This window comes from Apteryx rowi, unplaced genomic scaffold (assembly GCF_003343035.1).
Source record: "Apteryx rowi isolate R43461 unplaced genomic scaffold, aptRow1 scaffold_7, whole genome shotgun sequence".
NCBI lineage: Eukaryota > Metazoa > Chordata > Aves > Apterygiformes > Apterygidae > Apteryx > Apteryx rowi.
Window position 1 is genome coordinate 1,651,979 of NW_020450982.1, and position 12,511 is coordinate 1,664,489.

A 12,511-nucleotide genomic window follows, 5' to 3' on the forward strand; every position below is an offset into this window, starting at 1 on the left:
CCGGGGCCCCGGTCTTAACAGGGAAGAAACCCCCAAATAGGTGTTTTCCTCAGCTCTGCTGTTGCCCCGGCCCCCTGCAACCGCCCGGGCCCGGGGCAGCCGGTGCAGCTTCCCCTTGGAAGAGGCAAGCGGCAGGGAGGGCGCAAAGCTCCTCTCTGCTCACAGCTTGTCCCGCTGCTTGTGATAAGTTGCTTGCGGGTACTAAAGATTAATGCTGAGCAGAGCTGTATCCATCACAACATCAGCACTAACTTCATGGTTGCTTCCACCTGTGACTGTTGTAATGGTGGAAAAACTCTTCCCTCCCCATTCCAGATAACAACCTCTGTTTGCGGAAAGAAAGAATAACCCCTTAAAAGATGTTGCTTGCCTTTCCTCCTCCCTACACAGGGACATTTAGACTATAAACTAACCTCAAGCTCTTTAATCTTATTCCCAGAATAAAATCTCTCTCTAAATGAAAGCAATGAGAAGCATGCCTTCAGAAACTTGGTTAATCTGCTCAATATATTCTTCTTAATGTTGCTTGTTTTTTATATTGTTTTCTCAAGAGCAAGTAAGCAAACAAGTGGAAGATACCTGATTTTGAAATGGTGGGGAGTGCCAAAAGCAGCTTGGAAGAGTAGCAGATTATATTTGCGTATATCTTTTTAATGTTTGCTTTAAAATCTGAATCTTTTCTTAAGCTTTGTCCATTTGCAGTGGTTGGTCTTGCATGGATAGGTTCCTGCATATTCTTGGATCAAGTTATAAACCTATGCCAGTACATACTTCCCCAGCTAACAGCCTTTTCAAAAGTTATATCTTGTTTAGTTTAAAAAAAAAAAAAAAAGAAACGTCACCATTCATTCTGTGTGTTTAACAAGAATGTTTCTCAGGAATTGCAGGTAATGTGACAGTGTACATTACATAATTCATCTTTTGCAAAAGGTGTCTGAGCTCTTACTGACATAACACGTGGAGTTGCCAGCTGATAACAGGGAAATRTTTTCCCTTTCTGTATCTGAATATATGACACATTTATTAAAATGCTTAGCAAATATTTCTATAACCAACCCTTATTGTTTTGTGTTTGGAGATAATCCTGCGTGTGTGGAGAGTAATGTCTCAGTTCTAGGGCTGGGATTGCATAAAGGAGTTCTTCCAGTAACAATACACTGTAGAAAAGGAAATTGGGACCACAATTCCACACTCGTGCTACTGGAGATGGACTTTTATGGAATCACATGTAACTAAGTGAAATAGATGAAAAGATTCACATTCAGGAACCCAAGACCACCCCATTAGGGTGATGGCTGGCTGGTAAACCTTATTAGATTTTAAAATAGTTTTTAGTCTGTATCTGCTTTTCAAGTTTCTTGTGTCAATACTGTTTTGCAATTCTGCAGTATTTCTGATCTTGGGTTTTTGAAACCAGTGKGTAAAGGTGTAAGAGCAACTGCAGTGACTGGTACTGTGAAGACAAGCAAGTATTATTGCAAACTTACAGATATCGGTTGCAGATCAAGGATGACAAAAAGTGTCTGAATCAGGACCCAGGAAAAATTGTTATCGTTTAACAATGCTTTTATATATAAAACCCAAAACACTTCTCTTACTTTTCCTCTTGTATTTCAGTAGCCAACTTTGTCTTTATATTTCACTCTCCCTTTTTAAAATTCTCAAGCTTCTCTCTTCTCTTCATTCTGAAATGCTGAATTGTCAACTGTGATTCTGTTAAAGCTTTAGATTAGTAAAGGACAATGTCAGTCATTTTTTAGATCCCCTGTACCTTTARTGTTACAAAATAGTGAAGGATTTGGGACATTTTAAATACTTGATGGAATTTACAGCTCATTCACCAAGAATTTAAAAGGGAACATGAACCATTATCTGCAAAGAAATTCTGTATGCTTTTCTTCCTGTTATATTTTCTGTATCTTTTAATTAATAAATATATTTCTCGGAGTTCTACTGCCATCTTTGATGTTTGTGTGAGGTATTTGTTGAAGGATGTTATATATATTGGGAACTTTAAAAGCAACTCTTTGTTCAGGTAATCTTTGTTGAATGAACCTGGGAGGGAAACTTCCATCACCATTTCACGCTAGCCTTTCTCAAGTTACTTTTAAGAGGGATAGAACAGTGGTCTCTAAGCTTTTTAAATTTGAAATGGCTTTCTTGCCCAACAGAAATTTTCCAGTGGTCATAATTATACTAATGTTTGATGCTTTTATGAAGCATTCATGGACTTATTTTGTACTTTTCAAAATTGGTAGGTATTCTGCCATTGTTTTCAACAGGAACAGGATCTTGTATGCTAGCATTTGGATTTTCCTTTTAACTCTGGTGGTTGTAACAAGTTACTTCTGCATTCTAAGATATTAAAGAGAAAATATTTAGTTTAAATATATATACATATATATAAAATATCAGATCACTTTATTAAAGACTTTAAGTATAGAGTAAAACACAGTAAGTCATCTATTAAAATTACTTTTTCTTAATGTGTTTCAAAACAATTTAAGCTTGTTCTGTATGGGTTATAATTATTTTCCTTCCTTCTCCTTTTTTTAATGAGGTTACTGTATGCTACTCTGGGAGTATAAAGTGTGTATTCATGCGTGTAGGCTGTAAAAGCAACCTGTCTAACTTTCCCCTCTTAGGTTTTCACTGAGGAGAGTTTAAGCAGAAGCTTAGCTTTATACCTGAGTAGTCTGATTGTTTTTAGTGGAAGTAGGTAAAGTAGTGGAGCTAAGCACATAAACAAGTTTTAACTGTCTTCCTAAATGCAATTCAGAATTTCTCCACAAAGTGTCATTGGCATGTAGGAAAAGCTATGCAGGAAAAAAAGCACCTTGTGTTTGCAGCATAACTTCTTTAAAAAGGCAATTGTATGTCAATTGGTAAAAGAATAATGCAGCAACCTACCTGAAATCGCACGAGAAATATGGGAATATTATTTCTAACAATTTTTGTTAACATCTCTGCTCTTCTTTTGTTTATCATGTTTAATGAAAAATGTCCATCCTTCTCTGGTGGGATACCCAGGCTGTTGCATGATACAAATAATAAACTTCAGACATTCCAGTCAAAACTGTTGTGCTGCTGTAGTAGGCACTATGTACCTGCAGAATAAAAGCCAATCCTTGCCAGAGAGTTGGCAGTTTAATTAAAGGTTTACAGTTGCATTAAAAAAGTACTTTATTAATAAAAGGCACTGATATRTACTATCATTTACTGCTATTCTATGTTTTTCTGTAGGAACTTTATTTAAAAAAAATTTTAGTCCGGTACTTTGGCTGTACAGTTTGGGATTATATTTGTGGTGATCCCTTCTCATTCCTGGCTCTCAAGGTAGCCTGTTGTGAAAAATAGAAGTATTTGAACTAGATGAGGAGTTCATGGCACAGATGTCGTTTTATAAATACTCTGACCCATATGCGCACACTTTCAGGTACTTATGTTTGGAAATCAGTCCATATTCATAACTCTGTCAAACTTGTGGTTTCAAAAGAGTCGCTTTCAGAGTATATTAGTCAACTTTTAAATGTAAAGAAAAAAATTTTTAACTTTTTTTTTCTCTCTTAATAGCACACTTTAGTTTAATTGAACTTGGGTAAATTGGCATAGTTAAACTGTTCAGGAATGAAAAACAATTTTTGAGTGTTGGCAGAAGTGTTTTTACATATATGAGCAACTTTATTTTATTTATTTTTTACAGTTTCATTTAGGATAGGGACTGAAATTAGCAAAAAATATATTTTTTGCTGGTATAAGTTATGCCCACATATAGGACAACTTTGGTCATACAATGTGGCTATCCTTGCAGCAAATCCTAGATGTAGAATGGGCCAAAGACGCGGAATATTGTAGGAGTTACAAGCTATTGGGTATCCATATTACAAGATCATCTAGCACACAAAGCTTCAGATGAAAAGTGTGAAGTCCACAAAAAATCTCCATTGACCAAATAAATAAGTAGCTCAAGATGTGGTTTGGGTAGGAAGACTTCAGAGTGGAATGGTGAAACTCAAATCCTTGCTTTCACCGAAACAGCAAATCTCCAGTAGTTTTCTTCTTCTATATGTATTCATGGAGCAAAGAAAGTTGTTGTGAAAGGTTTTATTTTTTTATTATTATTATTTACATTTTTGGGGGGTTGGGAATAGACAAATACAGTGCTTTGGTATGATTCACATACATACGTGTATATAAAAATCATTCTTTTTCAAGCTTCAGCTTTGTGTCAATTTTTCTCATAAAACCAAAGGTTTGTGGGAGGAGCAAGGAGGAATTCAGAAAGAGGAACATCATTGCCATCAGTTACAAAAAGGTGGGAAAGCATGCTAGATAATCATGTTTTAAGTTATAGAATTGTTGATCATGACACTGATATACCAGCATAAATAAATAAATATATATATAAAGAGTTAACTACAATTTTAGCTTTTCTAGAAACTAATAGTTTGAATTAAAGGAACTGGAGAATCTTTTACAGTTTCACTAAGAAGTTAACAGTGCTGTTGAATAACTGATGATATATTTTTTTAAGTATCTTTTTGGTGGTTATGAAAAGCATGTCGTCTTCAGCCCCGTATAAGACTCTCTCTATTATGCACGCTGTTTTCACTTTATAACAGTCTACATGCAGAATTTACATATGTATTACATGTTTTTGAGGGCAGGCTGCTAAGAGGGCATTGCTTTCTTCTGTGTGTGTTGACACAAGGATTTAGTTTCTCTGTCACTTTTAAATTATTGCCCATATGAAAATTTAGGGGTGAAAAAGGTAGGTGGATACAGCAGTATTCTGAAAGAAGAATAATTTGAGTTCAGTACACCTGGCTGTTGCTCTGGACTGTTTTTATGTTGGGGTCTGGAAAGTCTGTTCCAACCACTCACTAGTGAAGGAAAACTATCCCCTAAGATTTTTAAATTTGTAGCAAAATTGATTTCCTTTATTTTCTGATAGAAAATTTGTTGTTGCCTTGTCATTAAGGCGTTGGAGCAAAAAGGACTGTTCTTGATTTCTCTGCAGACTTTCTCGGAAGGGTTTGGGAACTCTTTTAGAACTAGCTCCTCAGCACAAGGGAGGCRCTGAAAAGACACCCGGTCAAAGCTTTGGAGAGTGTCCTCAGACTTAGGTTTAAAGTTCTTGAAGGCCTGTGTTTTCATCAGACGGACTGCCTCAGCGCCTAAATACCTGTTTTCCTATGTGCTGAGATCTGTCTGAGCTTTATAAACTCAACATCTTGCTCATGCCAAACCCTGTCAGGATTCTTTTGTCTGTCCTCTCTGTGGAATTCTGTGCAGCAGAAGCTCCCAGAGCAAGCGGGTGGGCTAAGCTCTGCCTCCCTCCCCATGGTAGGTGGAGGGGAAGTCAGTGCTCTAGGCTAGAAATCAGGGTTTGGGAGAGACAGGTTATTTTTTCCTCTCATACTGAATATCATTAGGTAAAGGCGGACTCTGCTGAGTTTCTAATAGGGGCCAAGATGCTCAACACTGCTTCACCTGGCTCTTTTTTTTTTTTCTTCTTCTTTTTTTGTGGATTAGGTTACTATATCCTTAGCTAACTTTTGAAATAGGGATAATTTTTTTTAGGGAAGTTTATTCTTGAGAAGAGCCTGTAGCCCTTAGGAAGGGAACAGACCTGTGAAATAATGTGGGGAAAAATTGGTGAAAGCTGGAAAAATAATTTTTCACTCATTAGAGGGATACATTAAAAAAAACAAACAAACCTAATTTATCTGGAACATACTGTTTTTTAGTATAAAAATGGGGACCTTATGACACCCTAGGATATTGAAGCGCATACCTGTGAGGTAACTTATTTTACACTTTGTGCATTTCCTCTAATCCCTATTGCTTTTTATCACTTACAATTTTGTGCATGACACAGTCAATAGCCRCTTTGGAACTGGTAGCTGGGCTTCTTGGTTTGCAAAACAATTGGTTTTGTGTGCTACAACTGGCCGTGGGTGAAGCATCAAGAGGCACGATAAAAGCATGTTGTATACTTAGTGCGTTTCAGTTTGTTTATTTTGATTGTTGTTGTCTGCTTCTAAGCCCTTTGCTTGTATTAGCTTTTGTTCTTTGTATATTTTTGAAGGATCAACAGTTTAATGTTTAGATACTTTTAGATTCAGCTGTAATTCCAAAGCTCGTGTTCATCAGCACAAACCTAGTCTGGTTTATTTGTCACCTTTCTGTCCTTTAAATAAAATGTGAGGTGAATTCCCGAATCAGGAATAAGAAACTGGACTAAGAATGATGTCCATTTAGAAACATGATAGTTTGGATTTTTCCKTGATATTGCAGTGTAACAACACTAACTGTTCATGGAAAAGCCAGCTAATTTTTTTTTGTATAATGATAGATATCTAATTAGAAATATTATCTGACGTTGATGGAGATGAAAGAGGATACTATGTGGTTTGTGTGCGTTATAGACTTGGTGTTAAACCTAAATAATTTACCACTTGAGCACTGATTCATCTTTAGAAGGAGGTTTGTGGTGTTCTCATTCAATTACCTTGAAAAGACTCTTTACATCACAGTACTCATGTCACCATTTCCATCAGCCCATTCATACAGGTATTTGGGTTAGTAGGCTGCTGAAATAGATTGAGAAGTGTTAGCTGTGGGATCCTTTTTTAAATGCCATGACAACTAATACTGGCTATATTACTAATTTTTTATTTATTTATTTTTTTAAGCTTCTTCAGTGTGATTATAACTACCCCTAGAGGTTAGGATACACTTTCATTGCAAGAAAATGTGAGAATTATTTGTAAAATAGAAACGAAGATGTCTAGCCAATATTTCTTGGAAAGCAAGGATCATTTACAGTAAACACATCTTCTGAGTTCACATTTCTGTATGTAAGGAGGGGTAGAAAAGGAGACGATGAGAATGGGAGTGAGGTGCTRTATGTCTTAAGAGGTACTGAGAATCTCTCATCTTAAAAATCTTGCATTTCTGCTGGAAAGTCTGAAGAGATTAGATTCCTCCCTCAATATCTGGATGTATGGTTCAGTTACCATTGCATGCCTGATTTTCATGTGTTTTTTTTCTACTAGGAGTAAGAGTTAATAGCTTATTAGAGGATCTATTTGGCATATCTTTGATAGGATTTTCTATTTTTCTACTGAGTGCATGAGTTTGTGCATTTGTGGGGTAGCCATTAAATGAGTCCTTTCTTTTAACTACTATAAGAACTAGACTAAAAAGTCTGGGGAAATACCTAGCATTTTACTTGTCTTTCATCATTTGGATAAAAGGAAATGATGTGCTCGCTGGCTGGATTGATACCTATTAATTAAGCCCATTTTTTAGAGTTGACTAGGTTAATGTGTAATTGTAAAAACAAACTACTCGAGGAAGAAACCAGAGCCCTAATACATGGATTATATGTTATTTGTTCTGTCAGAGTAATCATCTGCTGGTCCTCTATGCCTGACTGGTTGAGCAGGTCTTCGTTCTGTGGGAGCAGTAACAATTTCAAAAGATACAAACTTCAGCTTTATTGAAGTAAGAGGTGTTTTTAAACTAAACCAGAATACATTAGCCCTTCAGAGTTATTTTATATAGATTTCATATTTTACCTATGGCAGGAAACAATTTGTAAAGACAAGAACTCTGAAGCTGAGTCATCTCTATTTTTTTTAAAGGTCAGGTTGTTTGTGTGAGCAAATATCAGAGCTGCCATATCAGCTCGGATCAAGGAGCCAGCTTGCCTAGTGTCTAATCTCCAGCAGTGGCTAGTGGCCGAGCCTTAGGAAAGAACCGTAAGAAACGGGATCTGAATGGATTAACCCATCCTTGTTTCTGGAAGTCAACACTTTAAGAATCTGATGCTGGAATTTGTTGTAAGACTTTTGAAAATAAACTGTATCAGTTTGAGTAGGTCTTGAGTTCTTCAGCTGACTGAGTCCTTCATAGGACTGAATAGCTTTGTGATATGTGAGTCTGCTCTATGAAAGCAGTGTTGCCTTTTTCTCAGTACGCTATATGTATTCATGTGCATGCTAACTTATATACTTTATTAGAATTTCTACTAATTCTCATGGTACAGAAATCAGACTTGTCTGGAAAGGCAGGCAGGTTTAGTAGTCCAGAGAGCTAATTAATGGGCACTAACTTTTGTTTTGTTTTGCTTTTTAATACCAAGAGCAGTGCTCAAACTGAATGTAGTGCAGAGAACATGTGGCTTAAATGCTTGAATATTAAAATGGGACTTGGGAAACTAGAGTTCATGTCTTGGCTCAGCTCATGAACTTCCTAGGGATGTGCCTTTGTGGTATTCTGGAAGCAGAATTTGCTCCAGAGTCTTGAGAGTGTCCAGAGTGGACTGGAAACCATCTGAAAGTGGTTAGTGTGGTGCCAAGTTAGCTAGCTCTGCTACGAAGTGGTTAGAACTTCACACTACTAGTTTAGACTTTGTACCCTGCTTGCTTTGTTCATAAGTCATCTCAGAGCATGGGCAAAGTCCACTCTCATCTGCTTGTAAACTAGTAAGTAGAAATATTCTGTGTGACCTTCAAAAATACCATTATTTATTTTGTTGCTCCCTGATCCTTCTGTAAAATGGAGCTAATGCTTCCTCGCTTGAGAGTTTTGTTTAAGGTGGTGTTCGGATAGTACAGTGATGAAGTTTGTGAATAGTTGGGGGTGGGCGTTGAAATGCACTGGGCAAAACTTTAGCCTGGCATGTATACCTAAATCCTTCTGAGATTTCTGATACTGGTAAGTGTACTAATTTGTTCTTGTTAAATGAACAGCTGGTGAGTCTGCCTAATTGTTACCAGATGGTCTTCCGAGTTTGTAAAAACAGAGAAGCATTCTTATCTCTTTGTTTCGATGCTTGTAGTAGGTGACCTTTCAGTTTGTGTCTCAGTTGATATGCCTGGGTTTTTTCTTTTCTTTTCTTTTTTTTAATGTTTGTCTAAAACAGAAAGAAGTAAAAGTAAATTTAATAACCACAGATGAGTCAAAATAAGAATAGTCTTACTGCGTCAGTAGGGTGGTTGCAAGGTTGGAATTACAGGAAATACCAAAGAGGAGCCTGTATGTAGGTGGTGCTGCAGTCAGTGAAGGTTGTCCTGAGGCCGATGGGACTTTGGGATGAGAGATGCTGAGGTACCAAAAAAGTCTCTGTTCTCAGTGTCTGAATATGCTGAATCTCTTTTTGGGCGAGAGAGGAGTTATATATACATGGAACCTAAATCTGGTAATAGCTGCATACTGGGGTGCGTTAGTAAGAGCTTAGCCAGGAAACTGAGGAATTAGTTTTCCCTTTTATTCGGTACTAGTGAGACCAATACTACCAGGAGTGCTGTGTTCAGTTTTGGTCCCTCTAGTCCAAAAAAAGACATGATATATTAGTTAGAGATAATAAAAAGATTCTTCCTAGTGAAGGTGGTCTAACACTGGAACAAGCTGCCCAGAGAGGTTCTAGACTCTCTATCTTTGAACTTCGGCTTCCTATCAGGTTCTGCCTAAGTGTGTCTGTGAACTGAGCTGTCTTGCTGCGATTGAAGGAACAAATAAAATGGCAAACTAAATTTTGGTTATTTTGGAGGAGAAATATGTAAGGTGGTAGCATGTGAAATGTAAGAAATATCCTCTGTGTTATTAAAAACAGCTATGAGTTATTCAAGCTGCTGACCTCAAGACTGAGAATTCTGCCAACTTTCTGAACAGTTTTATGGTCTGTGCTCAAAAAGAGTTTTTCATGCTCTTGGTCTCTCCTGTCTTTTGATGAGTGAGTTACTGAAGGGATAGTGAATCTGTTTTAACAATATTTGTTCTCTGCCAGTGTTTTCAATTTCTGTTTAAAACTCGTATATCATTATGGAATAGAGATAGCTCCAGTTGCATTGCTGTATCTAATAATAAAACTTACCAGGTAACTTTAAAACTAAACATTTCATAAACTACTGCTTGTGCAGTTGCAGTGAATGAAGATGCATTACACTGGCTTTCCGAGTTTTTTGTTGGGAGATCCCAAGGAATGAATGAAAGCTTTTCTTCCCATCTGTTCTCACCTGTCGAATCTCGTAGTGCCTTAATGTGTTTTTTTTCTTGGGACACTGTAGTTTTATAAAAATATTAAAAAGATGCACTGGGCTACAGTGGAAACAAAATGCTCATGACTGAAAGCTCTTTCCCCTTTTTCATCCAGCACAGGAGAGTCTGTATCAGCTGTTTCAGTATTTGAGGAATAGGCATCAGATTGAATGACATTAGCTTAATCTTATCCTGAGACAGATGAATGTGATGTTAGTGTGAGGAGCAAGTCTGTAGTTGACAACTGTTATGATTCTGCCCTGCAGATCAGATGTCCACGTTTGTTGCTGCTCTGGGTACTTGAAGCTATGGCTCCAATTTTATCCTTTTTATTTAATGGACTAAGTATGGTACCTGTATTTCCATCTCTTCTGGATTAMTGCAGGAGGTTCTAGCTGAGGATGTTAACTGCAAAGTGCCTCTGGAAACTAGTTGGGTGCAAATGAGCTTTTTTTTTCCAGTTGACTTCTACAGGAGAGAGAGCAATGCACTGTGAAATTCAGTGACATCTACCCACATGGTTTTCATGGGCCAGAACCTGTTCTGCAAAATTCTTCTAGGCTCCCAGCTTCTGTGCAACAACTGCCACCCGCTATCCAGCAGGGCAACGGGCGCCTGTCTCGGTATTTGAGTCAGCAGCAGCTGTTTGTTGCTTTCCCAGCTTCTGCAGGAGAAGTAACAGCCCGCTTCTCTGTGTTGGGCGCAGCAGTTGTCCCGTCCAGCTTCCCTGCGTAACAACTGCCTGGATCTCTGCGGCAGGTGCAGGAGGGAGCATTTTAACGGCAGCTGCTGCCAGATGGGGAAGTCAGCTGCTTTCCTGTGATGTGGAGGTAGGCTGAAGCCTTTGCTGTTGGGCTGGGGGTCACAGAGGGTCTCAAAATCCAAATCCAGCTGTTACGGCTGCCAGGGTCAGACCACCCTGCGAGTGATTTAGAAGAGCAAGTCTACCGTCCTGCACTACAGCTTTCTGGAAGCACCTCCTAGGTTCATCTTAAGTGTCTTGAATTCTGTCTGCCCTGCAGCTTTTCTTCTATTGAATTATTTCCTTAATAGCTACTTACTGTTTCTGTATAACAGTGATAAAGGTTACTGTGTCAGTTAACTAAAAAGACCCCTAACGGACAGATGTAGAGCTTTCCAAGGGTAAGCTCTCCAACAGTATCTGACTAGGGTGTTGGTTAATCTGTAAAGCTACCAAAAAAAGTGAAGAGCTGTGAAATCTCACTGTACGCAAATCTAAATCTGGACAATGTGTACACTTAGCTGGCCTGGAAAAGCAGGATGCTAAGAAAATTATTTTAACATTCGGTAATTTTATCTTTGGAATCTGATCTTATGCAGTCAGTTCAGTCCAATAGTTCACTCATCCTCACATTCATTTTCCTCTTGTGTGGTCTGAAAACAGTCTTTAAAGAAAGTGCTGTTGCTGCTGTGAAGCGCAAAACGTTATCTTGTATTTAGAGAAAATCCAGAGAGGAGGAAGAGAAGGAACTCCTACCTTTTCTTCCCCTTTGTCCTTCAAAAAAATTCTTTGGTTTCTTTTTGATGTGTAAAGGTGGTTTACAAACCAGTAAGCCTTGAAGGTTTTGCCTCTACTGTGGTGATTTGCTTCTCTAAGTGTGATGTCTTAGATGAATGTGATCTGCTGATTGGTGCTTAAATCAAGAGTTAGGAGTATACTAGAAAGAATTGTCTTCTAAAATATTTAAGGCCTTCTAGTAAATAGATCTCTTATGAAAATAAATTCAAATAAAAATCAGTCAACTCTGCGATTCAAAAAAGCCTTCTAAGGTAGTATCACCTTACTTGCTTAATAACAAAGATGTCTCTGTTTCTTCAGAGCTCATCTACTTCCCTATATTTTAAAAGATTTTTCTGTTTCTGCAAAATTAACTTTTTTTCAGGTTTTGGGGGTGTTGTTTCTTGCCTGGGTGTAATGGAAGGCATGAAAATGAGCAAAATATCATGCTTTCTTGTATCTTTTGTGCATCTTAAAGAAGCAATCCCCCTGTTTTTTCAATCTGCCTTCCTAAAGTGAAGTATATATGGTTATGGCGCCCCTGTCTCCTCACCAATAGCTTTTGAGCCTGTGGACTCATACCAATCACATTTTTCTAAATTTCATGAAAATAGAGCCAGGTAACATGGAAAGAAGTCCATTAAGAAAGAAGCCCTTATAAATATTCCAGCCATAGGAAAAGCTTAAATCAGCACTTGCAATTAGGGGTGAGACACAAACCCCTCACAAACCAGGCTTTGTTAGTTTTGCTGCTCCTAGAACCTACTTGTTTCCCTAAAGAAAATGAGGGCCTGAGTAGACCAGGTGGTTGTGTGACTACCCTACTGCTCCAGAAGTCTTTGACAGACCTGGAGCTACCCTGAATGCTTACTTTCTTGGAGAAAGTAAATGAGGTGCAAACCACTTTTTGTGTGTGTGTTTGTCTTGTATGATATACACTTA

At 37.9% G+C, this 12,511-nt stretch overlaps 1 protein-coding gene across 1 annotated transcript in view; it reads left to right on the forward strand.

The window, feature by feature from the left end:
- Positions 1-3,392: 3,392 nt before the first annotated feature.
- The window catches only part of FAF1 (Fas associated factor 1), a 175,645-nt gene continuing 166,526 nt past the window's right edge, over positions 3,393-12,511 (forward strand). The window contains exons 1-2 of the mRNA XM_026086933.1: positions 3,393-3,436; positions 4,216-4,315. Coding sequence (XP_025942718.1) covers positions 3,393-3,436; positions 4,216-4,315 — 144 coding nt within the window. The remainder of the gene's footprint in view (positions 3,437-4,215; positions 4,316-12,511) is intronic.